The sequence below is a fragment of the Lissotriton vulgaris genome, chromosome 2_1 (assembly GCF_964263255.1).
Source record: "Lissotriton vulgaris chromosome 2_1, aLisVul1.2, whole genome shotgun sequence".
In the NCBI taxonomy this organism is placed as follows: Eukaryota; Metazoa; Chordata; class Amphibia; order Caudata; family Salamandridae; genus Lissotriton; species Lissotriton vulgaris.
The window spans coordinates 1,824,083,102-1,824,107,958 of NC_141687.1; the positions used below are offsets into that span (position 1 = coordinate 1,824,083,102).

Consider the following 24,857-nt stretch of genomic DNA (forward strand, 5'->3'; position numbering starts at 1 on the left):
ATATACAGAACACGTTTAAAGTAGGGTGGGTGTAACTTACGTCATTTGCGGTAGTGTAACTAGGTGAAAATATAGCAAAATTATAAAAAAGAGTGACACCCTGCATTTCCTTGCACAAAAATGGGCCCAAGGATGTATTCTGCAGTAAGAAAATAATGGAAAGCGAACAGTAGCAGCCAGCAGCGGCTCACGTCTGGTCCTGTGCTCTCCTGGTAGACACTTTTGCCTCAAATTACTCTAAATTACATAATCGGGCATGAATGCGTAAATTTCGGTAATTTCACGTCACAAGAGTAATGGGAAATTACTCTGATTATTCCAGAGTAATAAAAATGTTGCTCAGGCCTAATTTAAAGTGGGCATGCAGCTAAAAGAGTTGCTGAAGCTTTAACAGAAGCGATGCACTGCCATTCACCAGACAAGTCGGAATGGGTAATAATGCTCTAATGCATCCTGGGAACTGGAAGTGTATAATGTAATGTAAATGTATAGGCATTTATATAGCGCACTACTTACCCGGAGGGTCCCAAGGCGCTTCGACCGCTGCGAAACCCTTCCTGGCTTCCCTGAGAGATGGTCCCTTAATGGGTATCTCCAGGGTGAGACCAGGCATCCCCGGCGGTCTGGTGGGGCCGTTAGTGAGGATGAGGCAAGCTAATGCCCAGAGTTGCCGAGTGTGATCGCTGATCAGAGTGGGCACCGAGGCGAGAGAATTATCGAGTCCGCTGACCCTGGTCCAGAAACCTGCCGCGCCGGGAATCGAACCCTGGTCCCGGGCCGTCCTCTGCTCTCGGGTCTGCCGCCTCTAACCAGTGAGCCACACTAATGATGCCATCAGAGGGGGAGTAAGTGTACAAATACCCTCAGATGGAAGCTAGAGTAGGCAGTAAATCAGTTCTAAAATGATCCTCTCCGACAAGAAGAAGGAGGCCGTTTGAAAAGGCGCCCATGGTTGCTCAACCGCAGGGCAACAGCAATGCCAAACACATCCATGAATTTGATGCAGGAGAATAATGAACCATGAAACGTGAGAGCTACAACCCCACCCAGTGAGGATCATCCAAAAATTAGTCTGTTGTTTTTCTTAACTATCTATTGAGACAGTAGGCATAGAACCCACTCATCTGTTGGTTGCATTAGAGAGCTGTCAGAGGGCAGATGGATACGGATAGAGATAGTGCGGTGTGCAAGGGTCTGTACAGCGGAAGCATCTGGGAATCTGGCCCATGAGCTGTCACATGGCGCGCCCCCTGCCATACCTGGTTATCAAATCTGCCCCATTTAAGAATCAAGTGCAAGAGCTGGCACAGCCCAGCCTCACCTGGTTATCAAGACGGCCACGTCATGGTGCGTGGGGTGAGCATCTCCTTTAATGTTCGCCATCTTCTGCCATTTACAGAAGCTCCTCAAGGTGTTGTCTGCATGGTGTGTGATCTTCAATTCCTCCTGCAAAGGACAGAAGAAAGGCCTTAGGTCTCACTGTAAAACAAGTATCACTGCCAGACCCATCCAAACATCATTAACAAAGGAGCATCACTGACACATCCACCCAACCATGAGTGACAGAACCACCAGACTATCACTGACCCCTGAGAATCACTGACAGAGCCAGGAGATAAGCAGTCTGTTTCAGTGAGAAGCAACAAAAGATTGCACTGGAAGACTCAGAGACCAGAAACTGTCAGGAAAGAAGCAGAGACAACTGAAGTTGATCTTGAGAACAGTGAAAGTGAATCGCCTGTAGCTAAAAGATCAATGAGAAAAAGAGTGCCAAATAGAAAGTATTCATCACCTGAGTGGATCTTATCTAGCAACAGTATGAAGAGTCAGATGTGGAAGTTCTTGATCTAACAATTTGCTGTAAATTCATCTTTGAAGACGAACCAGAAGAAGAAAAACCATCTTAAACTTTTGCTTAGTCCTGATGAACTTTGAGCTCAAATTTTGAATCTACAAGAATTGATTTATTTTGTTTTGTACCATATATACAGACATAGATAATAGGGTTTCCTGAATCTTATAAACTGAAATTCTTGATTTCTAATTTTGTATTTTTGTATTTTTTATACTTTACTTTACTACAGAAAATTGTCAAAATTTCAGTATGTTTTCCTCAATAAAAATATTAATAATTATAGATGGCTTGAGTTAAGCCTAGTTTCTCTGGGTGGATATGTTTCTCCGTCGCTAGGTGAATTAACCTACATACACAACGAAATAGAACAAATGAGGTTAAAGAAATAGAACACATAAGGTTAACATATAGGGATAGATCAGTAGGAAATTATAGTGATAACATTTATTCAAAACTGTTAAGGGTGTACATTAAGATAATGAGTGTTAAGGATTGTTACGTATGTACATATCTTCCATCCTCAGCTGAATAGGGCGCAACATGCTTCCAGTGGCTTTTGTTGCATGGTTTATCATGTAAAGTTTTCAAGTCTGTAAGATCTTTGTTACCTGAAGGTTAGCTAACAAATATCTTACAGACACCTGAAGGTTAGGTGTGCTGTCTGAGGGCAGAGAATGGAAGATTTGTACAATTTAAGGGATAGGTCTGCCGTCGGAGGCTGAATCTCAGATCTGGGGACAGTGGTACCGTTTCAGCCAACAAATTCTGTGTAGTCTGAGGAATATCAGTGCTGCCTAAGGCCTAAAGTTATAATTTCCGCACAACCTATGGGATTGTCTGCTGTCTTAACCAGTAAGATTTGTGTAACTTAAGTGACAGAAACGTTGTCAAATACCTAAGCCATTTCACTTAAGGTTTTGTTCTGCTGCCTCACAGTGGGATATACTCAAAAGCTGAAGAACAGTGCCGCTGTTTGAGGAGGCCTGAACCTGTAATATCTTTTTAACCTAAGGTACTGTTGTGGCATCTAAACCGGTGAGATCAGTGAAACATGAGGGACAATTTTGCTGGCTGTATGTAATGTCCAACTAACCTTAGATCCAAGAAAGATATAACACCACATACTGCATTACCTCTTCACCCTCCAGCAGGATCAGACGCACAATCACAATATTAATGGGATTTCCGATGCTCGGGTCATGAAACAAACCAGCAACCTGTAAAATCCAAGGTCAAAATGTAAGAAACAAGAGACAGCAAAGTAAATCCAAACAACAGTCAGCCAAGTAAAGGCTCATGTACCTTTTGAGACAGCATTAAAGGCACACTCGCCTGCAGGATACTCTGAGAGGAGGAGCTGGATATCAGGGGGTACTACAAGGGGGAGTCAGTGATAATGCTGCAGACGGAAAGCCAGTGGGAGAAGCCTCCACTCTTTCTGGTGTGAGTTTTTTTCTCTCTCTTCTTCCCTCCCCCATTCAATCCTCCATCCACCGTGCTCTTTTTCCTTTGCTCTGCCTGCCAGCACAAGATTGGATGCTTGTGCTGAGAATGGTTTTCAGCTGGAGCAGGAAATATTACATACTTTAACAAAAGCTCTCTCCTCTCTAGATTACAGGGGTGTTCAGTGTTGATCCACGTAGCTATGCCAGATTTTCTGGATACCAATATGATAAATTAAAAAGGAATCTGAATGGGAATCATTTAAATAGTCAATGGTTATCTTGAAAATCTGAACAGAGGAGTAGGCACGGTGCACTGCGTTTGTTTGAACAATAGTTAAGTTCAATTTGGTGTTGTTTGGAGGGAGTGAAGGTACTCCTGCAGGTGACGCAACTGTCCTAATGCGTCCAACTGGCTGAAGGGTTGAGTGCGCTACTGAGACGTAGGCGCATCCCTGCGGTCGGGCACACTTATATGGTTCTTTGTGAGAAAACACAACTGATTCCACAAAAGTTCAATAAAGAGTTTCAAAGTATCATGTTGCTGTATTTATTTTGAAGTTTTCATTTTGAAGTTTTATACTTTCTTCATGTAAATCATCAAACAATGAATTTTGTCGACATAATTAAAGTGGATTAGAAATGCTCCAATGCATTTCGGACTCTAAGAGTCCTTTCTCAAGGAGCGCTGCAACAATGAACAAAATGTAACTCAAATCAATGATTGTGCCAAAAATACAATTGAATCATCCTATAAGGTTAACATTGGTGCGTGGGTAAATCAACCGCATGCGTCCACATAAACAATTAACCATCAATAGTGTCACAGACAGTGTCCATGTGTTATATATACGGTCATGGATAAAAATTAATAAAGGCGATCATGGATAGAAATTAATAAAGACAATCGTGAAAAAGAAGTTGGTGAAAGAAAGGGTGATAGTTGGTAGTGGATCCAGAAAACGGCATGCCGTCAGTGCAAACGGAGGCGGAAAGTGGTGGGGTATTTAGACAAAATAAACCAACTGCTCGTGCAAGTCGAGACTTACGTAATAGTCTTCGAGTCAATGTTTGCGTGGCACTGCAAAAAGAGTAACGGAAAGCCCGTTCACGAGCAGTTGGCTTATTTTGTCTAAATACCCCACCACTTTCCGCCTCCGTTTGCACTGACGGCATGCCGTTTTCTGGATCCACTACCAACTATCACCCTTTCTTTCACCAACTTCTTTTTCACGATTGTCTTTATTAATTTCTATCCATGATCGCCTTTATTAATTTTTATCCATGACCGTATATATAACACATGGACACTGTCTGTGACACTATTGATGGTTAATTGTTTATGTGGACGCATGCGGTTGATTTACCCACGCACCAATGTTAACCTTATAGGATGATTCAATTGTATTTTTGGCACAATCATTGATTTTAGTTACATTTTGTTCTTTGTTGCAGCGCTCCTTGAGAAAGGACTCTTCGAGTCCGAAATGCATTGGAGCATTTCTAATCCACTTTAATTATGTCGACAAAATTCATTGTTTGATGATTTACATGAAAAAAGTATAAAACTTCAAAATCAAAACTTCAAAATAAATACAGCAACATGATACTTTGAAACTCTTTATTGAACTTTTGTGGAATCAGTTGTGTTTTCTCACAAAGAACCATATAAGTGTGCCCGACCGCAGGGATGCGCCTACGTCTCAGTAGCGCACTCAACCCTTCAGTATCTTGAAAATCTGGCATTGGTCCAACCTTCTTGGATAAACATTAATAGCAAGTGTTCTAGTACATCCTGAGTACTGAGCGCAACTTGTCAAAAATTGTTTCGCCTTCTAATAGCAATCCCTATTTCTGATTTAACGAATCTCAAAATAATTTTCTTCAGGATATCCTGCTCTTAGGCTGCAGGCACCTGCTCCAAGTGGCATGAGTCCGAGATATAAACAACCTCCACCCCTCCCACATACCAAACCCTTCACATCCAGCATATTTAACAATTGCTCAACAGAAGAAAGATTTGATTGATTTGGTCAACCAATCAGTTCATTAGACGAGCATTAAGTTTCAGGGCTCAACATCACTATATCCTTTAGAAAATCAATAATTGCTCATATGCCCAAAATGCACGTGTTTCACTTGCCCTAACTTTTATGGCAAGTACAGTACTTGAGATCTAAACTATTTATTGGTTGAAAAGTGGTTCACACCAGCATTGCAAGTATCACTCTGAGCCCCAAAGTATTGTGCTGGTTTTCAAACATGTGGGGACATTCATTTGAGCCCTTCTTTAAAAAGTATATGCAAGGGAGACTTTGAAAGAAGGAAACTTGGGAATTACTTTTCTTGGAGGTTGTTATTGCTCCTGGATGCACATTAATGAGGAAAATTCCTTGCCTGACCTAACTTGATATAGTGCCTTCGAGCACTCAATCTTTTAGAGTTTGAGATTAAAACATTATAGAACCTTTTTATATATCATTTATTTATGCACATTAAGCACTTTCATAATGTGCTGTTTTTGTAAAATTATGAACTATGGTTGTGATAATGTTATGAAGTGGTGTGACAATTTTGATAGTTACTTAAATTGGGCGTAATACTGTTGTCAGGATCTATGGACTGAATAGAGTTATATGGGTGTTGTTTGGAATATCTCTTTATTCCAAATACTGGATGTTAACAATAGATGAAACCCAAATCCTCTTTAGAGCTACCACCCGTTGTCACTTTTTATGTTGAAGTTTGTGACTAATTTGCCTCGGGCATTTAGAGCACCTAATATTTTTTCTTATCTGAATTAGTTTCGAAAAGATGAGGTGTTGATATGTAATAATATATGTTAGGTATATTATTGTACATTAATAAAAAGTCAAGGAAAATTAAAAGATATCCTTAACTTCTAGCACCTCCGATTTGGCAGCATTGGTTTTTATGTCACAGAGCGCTGAGTATAAATCAGAATTGTCCTCTTGTGTTTAGCAACTGGCAATGTGACACCCAAGTTAGATGTCGTACAAGGGATGCATAATCGACGCAGTACTCTCCTTAGTAACCCCTATTCTCTACAACTATATAATAAGTCTGTTTTGACTGTCTTGTATTAATATGGGATTGTGGGTGCTTATTAGAAGGAATTGTGGTGTTTAATGTTCAAGGGATGATGAGACCACAATGCTCTGTAGGTGACTGGGTTGATGGTTGAGTAAAACATTGACAGGGGATTAGCTAAACATATATCTTAAGTACCTGTAAATCATTGCATACATACTACATTTGGCTAACCCAGTGACAGAAATGATATTGTATCTGTTTATAAAAAACGAACAAAATACTTTGAAATCAAGTAAAGAAAATAAGGATTATCATGTGTAAAGTACTCATGTTTAGGTGATAATTTGCTATTATAGCTTTTTGAAATTTAAGAAGCTTTTGGTATTTTTAGATGTTTATCCAACCTTTGCCAAAATGTCCATGTATTCTAGATTTAAATGCAGGTGATGTTGAAACAAAATCTGACATGCAAAGTGGATAGCTATATCACCCTTTCTTTTTGTTTGGCTTTCTAGCTAGCCTAGTGTTTCTCAAGGTGTACTAAGACAGGTAACTCATATAAAATTGACTCTTTCTTCCCTAATTAGGCCCTTATCTTCCATATAATTGTGTATAGTGTGTTTGGGTTTACATGCAGCGTGCATAGAGATCGTGTGTGGTAGGAATGCTTTCCTCTGTAAAAGCATATATCGTGCAACTCAAAAAAGTGACTCCTTCCATAGGGTAAGCCAATTTCAACATCGATGTGTATGTGGAAGCCACATCAGGGTTTCAGCTTTGTCTGGTTTCTGGTTGCACTAGACATCCAGCCCAGAGCCCTGCCAGAACACAAACTTCACTGAGTGTCTGGCAGATCTTGGCCCAGATCGGCTGACTGATCCCGGGGCTTACCACAGCTACTTACTCCAGCTCTGGGTTTCTGGAAAGAGTGGGGCTCAATCTACATCCCCAGGCTATTTGACGCCCCCCCCCATTCCTGCTCTGCCTAAGATGATCTAGAGACTTTTCACAGGGAGTCGTCACTGTCTGCATTTTCTTACCCTGTTGTTATTTGTCCTTCAATCAATCAATCAATCAATCAATCAGAACATTTGTAAGTGCACTACTCACCCGTGGGGATCTCAAGGCGCTGGGGTGGGGGGGGTGCTGCTCCTGCTCAACTACTTCACATAATCTTTATAAGAAAGCCTACAGAGAGGATCTTAGACTTGGTTTGCTGGTGTTGCGTTTTTTTAATCCCAAGGCATCTGCCAAGAGCCTCCAAATTTAGGTTCCTTTTCGCCAAAATCCATTTGCTACGGGCCTTTAGAGTGGCTCTGGTGCACCAGCGCAGACGGATGTCGGACCTGGAACAGAACTCTGGAGGGCAACATGCCTATGACTCTCGAGGAAGCTCTCCCACTATGACCTCCTGTGGAACAAGATCAAGCTGTATTGGCCAAAGACAAAAGGAACTAACCCCTGGCCAAGAAGACAAGAAGAAAGGGCCATACGACTGAGGCCAATGTGGAGGTCCGCACAAGATCGCCAGCTGCCCAGAACGAGGAGGGACTTGGAACTCAGTTGGCCAGAGCCAAACTTAAAAAGTCTGCTTCACAGAAGGGTGGATAACGTGCTGGAATTATTTCAGCACTGCAAGAGTGATGAACCTGAACCCTCATCCACCCTGTGCCATATCTAACCTTGTGATAACTTCGATCACTTTTGGTTTTCCTGTTTCATCCTAAATCTTAGACTATTGGCCCAAAGGGTGATGCTGACCAGCCAGATTGCGAATTGTTCTAGTCATCTTTCCCACTTTTATAGTTCTAGAGATATCACTGTTTAAAGGAACACCCGAACCCTAACCCTACATCCAAGTTTACTAGTTGCTAAAAAATACAGTTGGTTACCCATGACCTGAATAGTATTTGGCCAACCACAACAAGCTCTTAAAGACATTGGACTACTATAAGTTGATGCCCTCAAGAAACTCTCAGTGAGTGTGAGTCCATTTCCAGCATCAGCTAATCCTCTTTTTGATGTGGACCCTAGAGACCAGCTGGAGTATACCCTGACCTCCAAGTCAAATGTGATCAGCCTCCTTTGTTACTAACCATGGTATCAAGTAGCCCTGTTCTTTGGAAATCTTTCAGTCTGAACCAGGTCTCCAGTACCCTACTGCTGTCATTCATGAAGGTGGGATCCCACTTTACATTTTTGTGGTGGTCATTTGGGCTCTGTAGCATCTGCCTTACGCTGCCTATATGTGAATGAAGACATACTATTGCAATAGTACATGAAACCCTGAGGCATCAGTGGTAAACAACTGAACTTACAACAAATACTGTCCAGTAACCACTGACTCACCTAGGATTGAGAAAATAGGCCTCACACACCGCACCTTAGTGTAACCACAGATTACAATAATTAATACAACATAAAAATTGACTTGTTTTGAGAACTGTGTACAGAACATGATTCCATGTCACTGTTCATGCTGAACGAAAATGTGCATGAATAGTTCTGTCTTTGTGAGCCACAGCTGCCAGATCTCCCTCACCATGTTCATCACTGTGAGGATATAGTGTTCCACATTATTGGTTCCGTGGTACTCCACCATCTTGGTGTCAGCCACCACCAGGGTTTCCACCCACTTCTCCTTGCTGATGGACCTCTGTGGCCTGTTCCGTGTCTTCTTCTGCTTGGCTTCCCAGCTCTCTCTGCGGCGCTCGATCTTGTCCAGTGTCCTCAGAGACTCTACAGGGTAGAAATATTACGCTGTAACATAGGACCTCAAATTCTACAGTCCCACCTTTATGTCTACCTTTGTTCAGACCTACCTTGAGGTTCAGAAACAATCAACAATATTAACCACAATTAGGAGCAGATTAAGTAGTAGAGCCATACTTGTCTGTGGATTTAGTCTCTGGCATGCTCTTCTTATAAATCTCACACCTGAGAGTGATCCTCTAAAACTGTGCAGAGAACTGGAGACTTATCTGTTCCATTTTGTTTATGAATCGGAGAGGACCTATCTGTCTTCTCCAGACTCTCTGAATCTTCTTTAGTCATACGTACAAGACTGTACTCATCACTAGCCAGTGAGTGCCAAAGGGTGTCCAGAGAGAGGGTTTACCATCACTAAAGCCACCTTCTCAACACACCAAAAATGTATCACACCTGCCACTGACTTGCGACACCCAATCCTGTGTGAATCAAGTGGTATGCAATTTTAAGACCCCCTTTTCTCCATTACCAAAAAGCACCCTGAGATGAACTAGCGTAGTTTAGTGCCCTGCAAGAAAAACTAAAAATAAATATATAAGAAAGTCATTGCTGTTTTGTTGCTATCTTGAAAACCCTCAACCGTCAGAGAGAAAGCCACTGACACTGCAATGCTATAGCAGTATGGATCTTGCATTCTAAAGACACACTTTCAAGAGCTGAGTGGGTTAAATGTAGACTGCTTGATGACAATGACATTCTAAACTGATAAAAAAAATTAACAAACTTGAAAGTCTCCTTGGGATGAAGGGGGATTACATTTGAATCTATAAAAGGTACCAGTGCTGGGGAACCCCAAATGAAGGTAAGTATAGATTCCTTCTGTGGCACTGGACATTTTATTGGTCCATAGCCAGGGTTTTTTAATACAACAGAAACCAGAATTACTTTAGTATGTGAGGCATGAGGCCTTCCTCTCAGAGATTCTACAAGACATCTCAAGAAAGTGTACACAGATTAACACAGATTCACATCTACACACATTACTTATTCAAGCAACATCAGCAGTTTTACTCTCTTTTTAAAGGATACGCCATTTGCTAAGTGGGTACAGTGTTTTATTAGTAGGATTCATCTCTCTCTAACCGCATTGATAGAGGAAGAAACTGGGTAAGCCGAGGAGACTAAAGCAGGGGAGGTTTATGTGTGTGTTCCTTTGCGTGTATGCAGGCAGTGTGGGTTGCTCCTCAAGACACTCCCCACAAAAGGGACATTGTTGACATTCTCCTGCTGCACTGAGCTGCAGCTCTAACACCCAGTCCGTGGGTTCTGATTCCTGCCCGCACCTCTGATAGTCCACACTGTACTACAACCTGCTCTGCAGGGCCTCAAGATCTTAGAACCAGCTGCTGAAGTCCATGGCGTCAGAGGCTGGAGCCCATGGTACCGGAGCTAGAGGCTGGAGTCCAGTCCATGATGCCAGAGTCTGGAGTCCATGGTGCCAGAGCCAGAGTCTGGAGTCCATGGTGCAAGAGGCTGGATTCCATGGTACCAGGGCCAGAGTCTGGAGTCCATGGTGCAAGAGGCCGGAGTCCATGGTACCGGTGCCGGAGGCTGAAGTCCATGGCAACAGGCCAGAGGCTGGAGCCCAGTCCATCATGTCAGAGTCTGGAGTCCATGGCACCAGGGCCAGAGGCTGGAGTCCAGTCCATCATGCCAGAGTCTGGAGTCCATGGCACCAGGGCCAGAGGCTGGAGTCCAGTCCATCATGCCAGAGTCTGGAGTCCATGGCACCAGGGCCAGAGGCTGAAGTCCTTGGTACCGAAGCCTGAGGCTGGAGTCCATAGTGCCAGAGGCTGGAATCCATGATGTCCAGGTGGGGGGCACCCTTGCATCAGTGAAGTCAGGCAATGTCTCAAGGGTGAGCTGGGAGATGGTAGCAGCAAAGAGTAATGGAAGCTCCTAGGCTTTTACACTACAACACGGCCATCACCATGGAAGAGGTGTGGCGCAGCGGCTAGGGCGACTGACGCAGGATGCTGGGGATCATGGTTCGATCCCCGGCGGCAAAGGTATGCCCAGCACCATGTGACTCTGGGCAATAGCTTGCTTAATCTTCCCGACGGCCCCCATTGCTGGGAAACCTACGGGTAGCTGTGTGCTTTACAAATACAGGATTATTATTATTATTATTATTATTATTATTATCACCTCTGCAACAGAGAAATACTGATTCCAAGGATATTGCAGATGCTAGAATTAAAATGCTTAGCAATAAGTGAGTATCTGCATACTTCCCATACTTCCCACACTAATTTCCACCATCAACCAGTAGAGGAAGTGGTCCTATAAATATGGTCATATGTGAATAAAAAACCTAGGCCGTAAAACTAATGAAATGAACAATCAACCAGCACCAGTTGTACAGGGAACAGTCAAAGATATGAAAATTTATATAAAAAACATGTTTTTAATTGACATATTAAAAATCATATAGAAACTGAACACAAATCAGACTATATGATGAAGTTGCACATATATCATACATAAACCTATACAAAACATAAGTAACTACATGTAAACACAAAATACACAATATAATTTAAAATACATTTAAAGATAAAATCAATGCCAGAAATGCTGGAAAACACTAGAGAACTCAAATATAAATATGGTCAACATACTGAGCTGTTAACAGTATCTCAAAGCACATGGACTACAGTCACTAGAGCGCCATCTATCCCAAGTGCTCAATGATTGACACCAGTAGCATGCTCACATGAATAAAGGGGGTAAGGGGAGCTTAGAAATTTGAGGGAACATAGCATAGCCAAGAACGTCATTCCTAGAAGGTCAACTAGGTGTGGTAAATCTCAGGAAATATTTCTGAAATGTCGGCAGGAAAGGCAGTCGAGACGTCCCACTTTATTACTCATAACAATATCACCTGTAACACTGAGAACACCTATTTGGAGGTGCTATCCTCGATGTGTGAAGATAGCCTGCGGCGAATAAGATCCCAAGAGCCCCTCAGACATTAACACCCAACCAAAGAAACAAGATGGTCGTCTGAAGGTCCAGCATTTCGAGTTCGGTAGATGTCAAGGCAACATATACGAACACTAAGAACAGGAGAGTGGGTGATGTAGCTGAGAAGATGCAATCACCCTCTCACAGGTTGAGCTTTTAGCTCTAGTGACTAAAACAAGAAGAATACTGCAAGACTTCAAGGGAATAAAACCCACTCTCCAATCATTGAAGCCCCTTTCCAATAAAATCCAGATGAAAAATACAAACCAAACCAATATATAAATATAGCCATTTTGTTAAAGTCAGTGACATCATGTGCCAAATCAAATAGAGAATGCAAACACAATTCCCTGCGCCACTGCTCAGACTGAGATCGCTGGTTTGAAATCAGAAATGTTACTTAACTGCCAGACCATGCGTAAGAGTCTACATGTAATCTCAAGCATGCATACATCAATCCCACCCACAAGGATAACAGCTGCAGTTAGTAGCCTATTTCATACTGAGGCTCAAGACCAAACCAAGTACTGCTAAAATAACGAGAACCAATGGACAGATGTCAGAAGTGAACGACAAAAAGGCCTGAACCAAGAAACAAGACAGAAATAACTTTGTTATAAAGTGTAATCCAAGAGTCATGGGCCACCAACCATCGGTGGCCCGTGGTCCTGCTGCACAGAAACTTAGTCTGGCCAAAGGAAAAAGGCTAGCTCAAGAATTGTTAAATATGTGAGTACAGCAACTGAGAAGAATTCATCTTGAAGAGTGGAACCAGCTTAAACTCTGAATATTTGTAGGTTATGGAAGAGCAATCGGCCAACAATTTAAAGGCGCAGCATGGAGAAAGGAAAGAAATCATACGGTTAGAAGTGTCCTTTGATTTCTTAGTAATCCTCCAACTTACCCCTTCAGCAATTACTCCTTCGCCCAAAATTCCCTCCTTTGATTTACAGTCACACACTATTCACAAATATCCTAGCAATACTATCACAATATCTTAATGAGCAGATAGTTGGCATTCTATTCTCCCTTCACTAATCCCACATTATTCCCTTATCCTCTGTAGAAACTCTTGGTAGTACACAGTCACTTGCACCCTTTCAACTGGCCTCACCCTTTTTCACATGGTATTTTCCATTGCTTTTTAAAATATGTTTTATATTTTCTGTTTCATAATTTCAATGAAAACACGTTTAAGCAATTGCCTAAACGTATTACCGTTGCACTCGATTCTAAGATTCAGAAGTGTGTTGATAAAACGTGACGTGACATAGGATGACCGAGCTCTGTTCACAGAAATGAAGGCAACAACCCTGTAATTTTATTCTAACATCTTTAGTTTTATAGGGAATAATAACAGCCCATGGTGTGCTATGTCAGTTGCATGCCAACAACACCCAACTTCTGTTATGACTTCATAAAGTTTCCTCGGAGAGAAACAGGATCTCTGAAGGTTTGATATCAGTAAAAATAGAGAATGTCCAAAAATATTCATACTATTATGCCACAATACAGGAAATAAAGAGATATTAGTGTTTTTAAGTTTTGGTCATACCTTTGAATGACTGACCAGAGGAGTTCAGAGATCCTTCTAAAATGTGGTGGTTTGTTTGTCCATAATTCAGGAGAGATTTTAAGTCTCGCCTGCAGACAGCTTTTAGCTGTCCACAGTCAAAAGACCTCTTGTGGACCATATCAAAAACTTACAGTGGGGTTAGAGCCTGCCCACTGCTTACCATTGGTTGGCTTAATTGTCATTCTTGTTTGCTTACTTCTTATTCAATAGCTTTCCTTCCTCTTGTGTTTGTCCCTCCCCTGGAGCATAGCCTTTTTACCATCCTTTTGACTGGCTGGCTTGTATCTTTCCACCGCTCACAGTCAGGGAACTACTGTCCACTTTTTTATTCAGCATCCCATGAGAGTGCATGTTTTTTGTGGTTCCCTTCCTTGTGTGTTGATTTACCCCACCCCCAAATACCCGGGCCCTGTGCTCTCAGTCCTGCGACCACACCTCTCATCTTGTCTGTAAAATGCAGAAACCTTTGCTGTGGTGTTGCTAAAGAACATACTTCAAGGATTCATGCTATGACGAACACTAATGGTTTCTGGAAAGCGGTTGGAGAAGTTTTTTTAAACTGAGGATAATGAGATACATCTGACTGTTGCTCTCTATATGCTTCTGGGAGGAACAATTTACTTTATAGGCTACTGTATTTAAATGGACGTTTTTCGTATGGCACCTAGAATCTAGGTTAAACCCTTGTATGTGGACTGTGTTACAAGAAATTCTATTCTATTCTATTCCATCCCATTCTATGTCATTCCATTCCATTCTCTTTTCTCCTCAGTTATCCTGTTGTGCCTATTCTATTCAATCGTGTCCCATTCTATTCTCCAAAACTATCCTGTTGTGCCCCATGCTATTCTATTTAATTGTTTCCCATTCTATTCTATCCTATTCTATTCTGTTCTGTCCCATCCAATTCTATCTGAACATGTCCTTCTCCAGTCTATTCTATTCTATCCTATCCTATTTACTTTTGTTAATATCGAACCTCAGATCCTCTTTTGATGTCCAATTTGTACAAGGGCTGCACCTCCAGAGTAGTGACAGATTTAAAAGGCAGGGGGTTAAATTAGGGTATACGTTGGAGTGTGTGGCTTGTGCTGAGTCAAGATGAATCCTTTGCGCTAAACCTACGGTGCATCTCAAATCAGGAGCTTAGTTTGTAATGATTTCTCCAGAACCATCCATGAATTACCAGTGCATACAAGTGTCAGAACATCTGCTAGAAGCGACGCTGGCACACAGTAGCGCATGCACTGACGGGGATCAGCTGTGAGAAGGATAATCTCTTCCCACTTCCACATCTGGAAAGTAACGTCAAAAAACCATGGCCATGAGCCATGGACGCACTTGCCCAGGATGTTTCCTGACTTTGGCATCAAGTCTATCTAGTCTCTGCCAAAAGGCTTGAATATCCCCCTGTGAAACACTCCCTGGCAAGAGCTATTGAGAACAAGACTGGATGCAGGCAAACTGCAGATGAAGTGAATAAAGGAAGGTGGGGACACAGCTGGATTCAAATAGGCAAGTTACAGGACCAATCAAAACATTGGTTGCATGTCGCAGACAGCGTAATACCCTAAGATGTGGCAAAGACAAGAGGAGGCCCAGCACTGGGCACACATGCATGGCACTACTATGGCTGCGGCGCAGCCGTTTCGGAAGCATGTAAACTTACAATGCCACAAAGAAAGACCTAGTCCACCCTGGGAATTCCAAAAGTGCCACATGTTGCAGAGGTTAGTAAATCACTAAAGTCGATTCGTGAATCTAAAGAAACAAACACAGGTACAAAACTAAGAAACACAAAGTGAGGAAGAACAACAACAACTTGTTCTGCAGAGGATATTCACCCTTCTCCCAAGAAACAAAGCTATGTAGAAGGGGTATGGTGCTTCATGAGTAAGGGTAAAAGGAGGAAATATTATGTTGCGTATGTTATTAATGTATGTACTGTCTTGCTTAGTTAAGACAAGAGGACACAAAAGGATTGTGCATGATGGGCATGTTTGTGAGTAAGGAGTATGTTACTTATCCTGTAGGCATCTATTCGTAGTGTTTTTAGTGCTGCAGATTCATGTGCTATGCACACTCCTACAATCTAGTGTCGGGCTCAGACTTTGCAAGCTGTTTTTCTCAAGGAAGTCTTTTTACTGCTGATGCATGTGACAACGAGTCTCCATCTGCTCAAGGGAATGCACATGTCCAACGGCTCCTTTATTAGATTATTCATTTTTTCTCCTGCGATGTTGGTGAGTTAGAATGAAGTCTTGCAGGATAATAATTGCTGTTGCTGTATCAGGGGTTGCTTTTACTCATTTCAGGCTGGCTTGGGTGGTATTTTACCAATTCAAAGTTGGAATATTGTGCCTGGTGTGGTAAATGGCTTTTGTCATTTTACAGCTCGGCGTGGTCATTTTACAGCTTGGCGTGGACAGCACTGTGCTAGTCCTATGCTTAAAGACTTTTCTGTAGAAATGTCAAAAGACTTTGTCCCTTTCTATCTCGGCGTGGATGGCACTGTGCTAATCCTATGTTTAAAGACTTTGAGGTGAGCAGATCTAGAGTGTCGCTATATATATATACTTTTTTTCTGGTTGGGTTTAATATATATATATATATATATATATATATATATATATATATATATATATAATATTGCAAATGCTACTTACCAGTATGCATCTGTTCTTGGCATGTAGGGCTGCTGACATTCATATCTGTGCATAGATCGCCGCCTAGTGTTGGGTCCGGATGATTGCACATTGTTGTCCTGGAAGAGTCTTCGAAGTATCACGAGATAGGTGGCTCCTCCCCTGGACTACAGTGCGCATGGGCATCGCCTCCATCCCCAGATTGTTTTTAGCCATTGGCCGAGATGGAGTGAACTATGTGAGTGATGACCATGCTATGAGCATATATATGAACACTGCAGCTGCTACAGGCGCCGGGGAGGAGGGCGGGCGATATGAATGTCAGCAGCCCTACATGCCAAGAACAGATGCATACTGGTAAGTAGCATTTGCAGTTCGAGGCATGTGGGCTGCTGAATTCATATCTGTGCATAGAATACATAGCAGTGCTCCCCTCATTGGCGGCCGCCCGTGCCAGCTGCAGCAGTTTGAAAAAGTGTTTTGAGAACAGCCTGACCAACAGCTGCCTGCTGTTTAGAGTGTACGTCTACACAGTAATGTTTAGTAAAAGTATGTGTGGTAGACCATGTGGCTGCTCTACAGATATCCTCCAAGGGAATGTTCCCAAGGAAGGCCATAGAGGCCCCCAACTTTCTGGTGGAGTAGGCTCTTGGTGGAATTGTGAGAGTGCGTTTAGCTTTAGCGTAACAGATCTGAATGCATTTCACGATCCACCTAGCAATACCAGCTTTGGAAATAGCGTTTCCCTTGTGGTGTGAGGCAAATGCAACAGAAAGTTGCTTGGTCTTTCGAAAATCTTTTGTCCTGTCAACGTAGTACATTAAGGCTCGTTTTACGTCAAGGGTGTGGAGCATCCGCTCCGCCAGCGACTCAGGATTTTAAAAGAACACTGGCAACTCAATTGTCTGGTTTAAGTGGAATTGAGATACAACCTTGGGTAAAAATTTAGGGTTAGTGCGAAGCACCACCCTGTTGGCATGTACTTGGAAAAAAGGTTCTTGGATGGTGAGTGCCAGCAACTCACTAACCCTCCGTAGCGATGTAATTGCTACTAAGAAAGCCACCTTCCAAGTTAGAAACTGAAGCTCACAAGAGTGCAGTGGCTCAAAAGGAGGACCCATCAGCCTTGTAAGAACCACATTGAGGTTCCATTCTGGAGCTGGTGGTGTCCGTGGTGGAATGACCCTCTTGAGTCCTTCCAGAAAAGCTTTGATAGCAGGAACTTTGAAAAGCGATAGGTGTTGCCTATTCTGGAGGTATGCGGCCATTGCAGACAGGTGAATGCGGATGGAAGAATACGCCAAGTTGCATTGGTATAGATGGAACAGGTAACAAATGATGTTTTGAATGGAAGCATCCAGCGGGTCAATGTTGTGGTTTACACAATAAATGACAAACCGCTTCCATTTAGCCGCATAACATGCTCTAGTAGTGGGCTTCCTTGCCTCCCGAATGATGTCCATGCAATCGGGGGGAAGATTGAGGTAGCCAAACTCTAGGACTTCAGGAGCCAGATCGCCAGGTTGAGCTGTTGCGGATCTGGGTGCTGAATGTCGCCATGGCTCTGCGTCAGAAGGCTGGGAGTGAGATGAAGCCTTTGATGCGGTACCACGGAAAGTTCCAGAAACGTGGTGTACCATGGTTGGCGAGCCCACGTTGGAGCAACCAGGATGAGAGTCATCGAGTGTTGCCTGAGCTTGCGCTCCACCAGCGGAATCAGAGGTGCTGGGGGAAAAGCGTACGCAAATCTGCCTGACCAGTTCATCCACATCGCATTGCCCTGCGATTGCGGGTGTGGGAACCTGGCGGCGAAGCTTTGGCATTTTGCGTTCTCTCTTGTGGCGAACAGGTCTATCTCTGGATGACCCCACCTTTGGAAGTACGGTTGGAGTACTGATGGATGTATCTCCCACTCGTGCATTTGGTGGCTGTGCCTGCTGAGCAGGTCCGCCATCTGATTGTCCTTGCCTGGGAGATGCTCCGCCATGAGGAAGATGTTCCTCTGAATGGCCCACTTCCACATGCTCTGAGCCAGATGAGACAGCTGCGGAGAGTGTGTTCCTCCCTGTTTCTGAATGTAGTTCATGGCCGTCATGTTCTCCGTCCGGATCAACACGACCTTGTTGCACAGATGTACTTTGATTGCCTTTAAGGCCATGAAGATTGCCATCAGTTCCAACACATTGATGTGCATCTTCTTCTGCTGTAGTGTCCATAGTCCCTGCACTGTGTAGTGGAGTACATGCGCTCCCCAACCCTGGAGAGAGGCGTCCGTTGTCAGGATAATCTGTGGCACTGGCTCTTGAAACGGTCGGCCCTTGCAAAGGTTTTGTGGATTCCACCAATGCAGAGAGTTGTACGCCCGACCGCTCACCAACACTAGGTCTGTTAGTTGCCCATGAGCCTGAGTCCACTGACGTGCTAGGCACTCCTGGAGCGGACGCATATGTAACCTCGCGTGCGGGACGATGGAGATGCAGGAGGCCATCATGCCTATCAACTGCATGAACACCCTCGCTGAAAGCGAGTGCTGAGGTCTGAATCGTTGGATCAGCGTCTGGATACTGGCGATTCTCACTGAGTTTGGCTGCGCAGTGGCTGCCAGAGTGTCTATTGTCGCGCCCAGATACTGCCGTATATGGGCGGGTTGGAGATGGGATTTCGGGTAATTCAGTGAGAATCCCAGATCGTGCAGGAGATGAATGGTGCGGGACACGTGGTCTGCGCACTGCCGTTCCGACTGTGCCTGAATGAGCCAGTCGTCCAGATAGGGATAGACGTGGACGTTCTGGCGTCGTAGATGCGCCGCCACAGTCGCCAGGCACTTTGTAAAATCTCTTGGCGCTGTAGTGACCCCGAAAGGCAGAACCCTGAACTGAAAGTGCTGGTCTTGAATCGGGAATCTGAGGTACTTCCTGTTTGAAGGATGCAGGGGAATGTGGAAGTATGCATCCTTGAGATATAGCGTAGCCAGGAAGTCCCCTTGCCGAAGCAGAGGGAGAACCTGCTGCAACGTGAGCATATGGAAATGCTCCGACAGAATGTACCGGTTGAGGGGCCTGAGGTCCAGGATGGGCCGGAGGGATCCGTCCTTTTTGGGGATTAGAAAGTACAGAGAGTAAACTCCTGTTCCCCTTTCTTGCAGTGGCACGAGCTCTATTGCTCCTTTTTGCAGCATGACTTTGACCTCCTGCTGCAACAAGTGCAAGTGCTCGCCGGACATAGGACGGCTTCTTGGAGGTATGTTTGGTGGTGTGGAAGTAAGTTCCAGACAGTAACCGTACTGAATAAGAGATTTGACCCACCTGTCCGTGGTGATGGATTTCCACGCGGGCAGGAACTGCTGGAGTCTCCCCCCGACCGGTGTTGTGTGGTCGGGGGGCAGTGACAAGGCGTCACTGTTTGTTGGTGGTGGAGGACCTGGAGCTGTTGTTTCCACGTCCTCTGCCTTTGACGTTGTTGCCCCTGTAACCACCTCTACCCTTGTTGGTGTATGAGGTCTGGGTGTTGCTTTTATAATATTGCGTGGATTGTGATGCCTGACCCCTTGAGGTGCCTCTGTTATTGGAGCGGCGAAAAGAACCACCCCTAAACTGCTGGGACTGGAGGGCTCCCATAGACTTAGCAGTGTCCGTGTCTTTTTTCATTTTTTCGAGGGTTGCATCCACTTCAGGGCCAAACAGGTGGTCTGGATTAACTGTTTGATTTAAGATGGTTGTCTGTATGTCTGGTTTGAAGCCTGATATTCTAAGCCATGCATGCCTCCGCAGTAACACGCTAGTGTTTATAGCCCTGGAGGCGGTATCAGCCACGTCCAATGCACACTTAATGGAAGCATTGGTGATGAGCTTCCCTTCCTGAATCAACATTTCAGCTGCCTCTTTGTACTGATCAGGTAAGTGTTGCAGAAGTGTTTCTAGGGTGTCATAGTGCGCCCTATCGTAGGGTGCAAGTAGGGCCTGCGTGTTTGAAATGCGCCAAATATTAGCTGCCTGCGCAGCAATACGTTTGCCTGAAGCTTCAAAGATCTTCGATTCTTTGTCTGGGGGAGGAGCATCACCCGTGGTCTGCGAGTTCGCCCGCTTGCGTGCGTTGGATACCACCAACGAATCCAGTGGCAAGTGTCCCTTGATGTACGTTGGATCAGTGGGCGCTGCCTTGTATTTCTTGTCAATACGAGGATTGATGACTCGCGCCCGAGTGGGCTCCTTGAAAACCTCTGGCGCGTGCTTCAGCACTCCCTTGAGCATAGGCAATGTTTTGACCGACTTTTCAGCCACTGAGAAAGTGTCAAACAGAAAATCGACATCCACAGGGTCCGCATGGAGTTCGACATCATGATTTGCTGCAGCCCTCTCAATTAGAGCGTTGAAGGCTGCAGAGTCCTCTGTTGGAGAAGTTTTTGCTGCAAAAAGCTGCGGTTCGTGCCCTGACTGAGGGTCCACAGGGTCGCCTCCAGCAGACCAAGGTTCATTGACCTCCTCCGGATCCGAGTACGCAGGGTAATTGTACTCGTCCTCCTCATCTCCGTCACCTTCCCCAGTGTTAGAATGAGTCGGTGAGAGTTCTAGATTTTGTGGAGATGCAGGCTCCATAGGGGCAGAAGTACCCGCAGAGTTCAACTTCTTTTTGAGTGGAATACGAAAATGTTCCAACACCGGCTCCGTGGTGATTTTCCTCTTAAGGAGAGACAATTTGCCTGTGTCGGCGTCGATGACAACCTCTCGACGCTCCTCGTCTGCGAGTGGCTGTAGCCGAGGCTTCGATACCACCAATGACGCTTTGGGCGTCGACACCAGCTTCAAGGGCACCCCGGCCCCATGCCTTGGAGCGAAAGCCTTCGGCGTCGTCTTCGGCGGCAGCGTGAAGTGGATCGGCGTCTGCGCCTTTGCCGGCTTCTGTGCAGGCTTCGGCACCACATTCTTCGATTCGGGGCCCACTGCGTCCTTCCGAATACATTGAAGGGACTCCGTGACCTTCTTTGTTAAGGACGGGGAGGGCTGGACCGGCTCGTGCGAGTCCCCCGAGTCCGGAGTCGGGTCGGCGATTAAAGGCACGGTCTTCGGAGCCGACACATCACCACCCTTGCCCTTGACGACCGGAATCGGCGCAGCCAGAGCTTTGGGGTCGTCTTGACGCTTCTTCGAGGGTCTTTTCGGGTCGTCGACCTCGACCATCTTCGGCGCCGACGCGGCCGCGTCGGTCATCTTCGCCTTCGGCTTCGACGCCTGGGTCTTAGGGTCGGCCATCTTGGCGTGGCTCTTGATGTCGGTGGCCATTTTGGGCTTTTTAGGCGCTGAGGCCTCTGGAGCCTTTTGTCCCACCAGTGCTTTCACTTTCAGTTTCGATACCGTTGGTGTGGACGCCGATGGTTTCACTTTCGGTTTCTTCACCGGGAGTGGCGCATCACCAATGTCCGTGGCCGGGCCCGTAGGCGGGGCCGTGGGACGAGAATTGAGGTCTTGGGTAAGGCCCGAAGGCGATCCCTCGACCTGGGACGTATCATGGGGATTGACCCCGGAGTCAGTCTGAGGGTGCTCCTCCTCTGAGCTATCCCCCACGGTGGCAATGGCCCCGTCGTCGTCCCCTACCTCTCCGACGACTTCATCAAACTCCTCGTCCCCCGCGTCGTAGTTTTCATCCTCTGACGCTGGGCTGGAGTCCGAAACTTGAAAGAAGGTTTCGTCACCAACGTCTTCCTCGAAGATGTTGTCTGGCGGGGGCGCCGATAACTGGGCCTGGAGTCTAGCGGCCCGACGAAGCTTGAGAGTCTTTTTACACCGGAACTTGGAGCAGGCCATACACCTGGCCTCATCATGGTCCGGCGACAAACACTTGTTGCACACTGGGTGCACGTCGAGGTGTGAATACTTTGAGGTGCACACCGGGCACCTTTTAAACGGAGTTCGTTCCATGTTAAGTAGTCTGGAGCGTCATGTAGGCCCGTCCGCGCCGACAGCACGCGGAAGGGCAGCAAGAGTTCGGAGCTGATGAAGAACAAAACCCGAACGATGGACAATACCGACGCAAGTCCTAAAGACCTTTTGGTCTTAAGTTAGGAAAGTTAAACAACTATCGATTCCGACAGAGGGAACCGAAACACATCCGAACCCAATGGCGGAAAAAAACAATCTGGGGATGGAGGCGATGCCCATGCGCACTGTAGTCCAGGGGAGGAGCCACCTATCTCGTGATACTTCGAAGACTCTTCCAGGACAACAATGTGCAATCATCCGGACCCAACACTAGGCGGCGATCTATGCACAGATATGAATTCAGCAGCCCACTTGCCTCGAACATCTTAGTACACTCTGCATCCAGCGTACTTCGTACCGCAGAATAACGCAGCAAGTAAATATTTTGGGAAGCTTTATTCTCTCACATCACGAATCTTCTCAGGCATGACGCGTTTCGGTTAACAGGTAATATATATATATTATGGAGTGCATCTGACACCAACTCATACCTGATGGGGAGGCAGGAGGGCCCATGTGAATATGGATCACTACACACTAAGAATAAATGCTTACAGGGTAGGTAACATACTCCATTTGTTTTGGCTGCAGGTATACATGCTATGCATAGACAGTAAAGCAGTACTCCTCCCGCGGTGGCCCTAGGCATTAGATGGTGCAGTTGTTTGAAATAATGTGCATAATGTGCATAAAACTGTTTGTCCTACTAGAGATTGCTGTCTGACAAGAACATCTGCCCAGTAGTGTTTTGTAAATGTGTGCAGGTTTATCCAAGTAGCCACTTTACAACTGTCTGTTAAAGGAATGTTCCCTAAGAATGCCATTGATGCAGCTTTCTGCAATCTGTCTTGCAATTCAAGCTTTTGAGATCGTATTACCTTTCCTAGGGTTTGAGAAAGCTACAAATAGCTGTTCTGTCTTTCTAAAAGTTGCGTTCTCTCTAGTGCTCTTTTACCATCAAGTGTATGAAGGGCCCTTTCTTCCATGGTGTCTGGGTTTGGAAAGAAAACTGACAAATCCGATGTTTAATTCAGGTGGAAGGGAGAGGTGACCTTTGGGAGAAATGTTGGGTTTGTACATAGACAAACCTTATCCTGGAAAACCTGGAAGTAAGACTCTTCAATGGTTAGTGCATGAATTTCACCAACTCTCCTTAAGGAAGTTATAGCTACAAGGAAAGCTACCTTCCAAGAAAGGAACTGCATAGGACACAAATGCAGTGGTTCAAAAGGTGTGGACATTAGTCATGTAAGCACAATGGTTAAATTACACAAAGGGACTGGAGGTGTACGTGGTGGGATTACTCTCTTTAACCCTTCCATAACAGCCTTGATGACTGGTATTCGAAAAAGTGACTGATGTTTGTGATTTTTGTAGATAAGCTACAATTGCTGCTAGATGCAGTCTTATGGAAGTGTTATCTGAATATGACTTTTGAAGGTGTAGCAAGTAGCACACTAATTGTTGTACTGCAGATTCACAAGGCTCGATGTTCTGAGCCATGCAATGGTGTACAAAACATTTCACTTTGGCTTCATGACAGGCTCTTGTAGTTGGGGGCCTTGCTTCCTTCAAAATGTCCATGCATTCTTGAGGCAATTGCGAATATCTCTACTTTACAACTTCAGGAATCACACTTCTAGGTTGAGTTGCTTGGAGTCTGGGTGCCTGACTCTGCCCTTGCTGTGAGTGAGAATATCTGGTATGTTGAGAGGCATGTTGAGAGGCTTCTCATGATGTACTAGGGAGAACTCTAAAAGCGTCGCAAACCAGGGCTGCCATGCCCAGGTTGGAGCTATCCTGACTGGATATGGAACGAGTGGGACAAGTGGAAATATGTATGCAATACACCAGACCAGTTCATCCATGGAGATTGCCCACGGATTGTGGATGTGGGTACCTGGAGGCGACATTTGGGCATTTTGTGTTTTCTTTGGTGGCGAATAAATTTATTTTTGTTGTTCCCCAACACTGGAAGTACTTGTGGAGGACATGAAGGTGGAGTTCCCACTTGTGGACTTGTTGCATCCTGCTTAGTAGGTCCACTAATGAATTGTCCACTCCCAGAAGATATTCCGCCAGGAGGTGAATGCTGTGTCAAATGCCCTAGTGCCAAATGGTCTGTGCTACTTTTGACAGTTGCATTAGGTGTATCCCTCCTTGTTTTTCAATGTAATACATTGCAGTGATATTGTCTGTGCGGATAAGAACATTCTGTCCCCGTCATATTGGGGAGGAAAGCTTTGAGAGCCATCTGAATGGCTATGAGCTATAGAACATTGATGTGGAATGTTTTTTGGTGAAGAGTCCATTTGCCCTGTACCATGATGTCCTCCATGTGTGCGCCCCATCCTATGAGAAATGCATCTCTGGTGATAGTCACTTGTGGGATTGGGTCCAGGAAAGGTCTACCCTTCAGGGTGTTGAGTGCGTTCGCCACTTTAAAGATTGATGTCACCTGTGTGTAACCAATATTAGATCCTTCAAGAAATGCTAGACACTCCTGTAATGGGTGCATGTGTAGCCTGTCATATGGCAGTATCACTACACAAGAGGCCATCATGCCTAGAAGGC

The 24,857-nt window shown here is 44.9% G+C and overlaps 1 protein-coding gene across 1 annotated transcript in view; it reads right to left on the reverse strand.

Moving 5' to 3' along the window:
* Nucleotides 1-24,857, reverse strand: part of ADAMTS7 (ADAM metallopeptidase with thrombospondin type 1 motif 7) — a 594,575-nt gene that overhangs the window by 359,286 nt on the left and 210,432 nt on the right. Inside the window, exons 4-6 of the mRNA XM_086957915.1 lie at nucleotides 8,894-9,090; nucleotides 2,989-3,072; nucleotides 1,322-1,446 (exon numbers count right to left, since the gene is read on the reverse strand). Coding sequence (XP_086814041.1) covers nucleotides 1,322-1,446; nucleotides 2,989-3,072; nucleotides 8,894-9,090 — 406 coding nt within the window. The remainder of the gene's footprint in view (nucleotides 1-1,321; nucleotides 1,447-2,988; nucleotides 3,073-8,893; nucleotides 9,091-24,857) is intronic.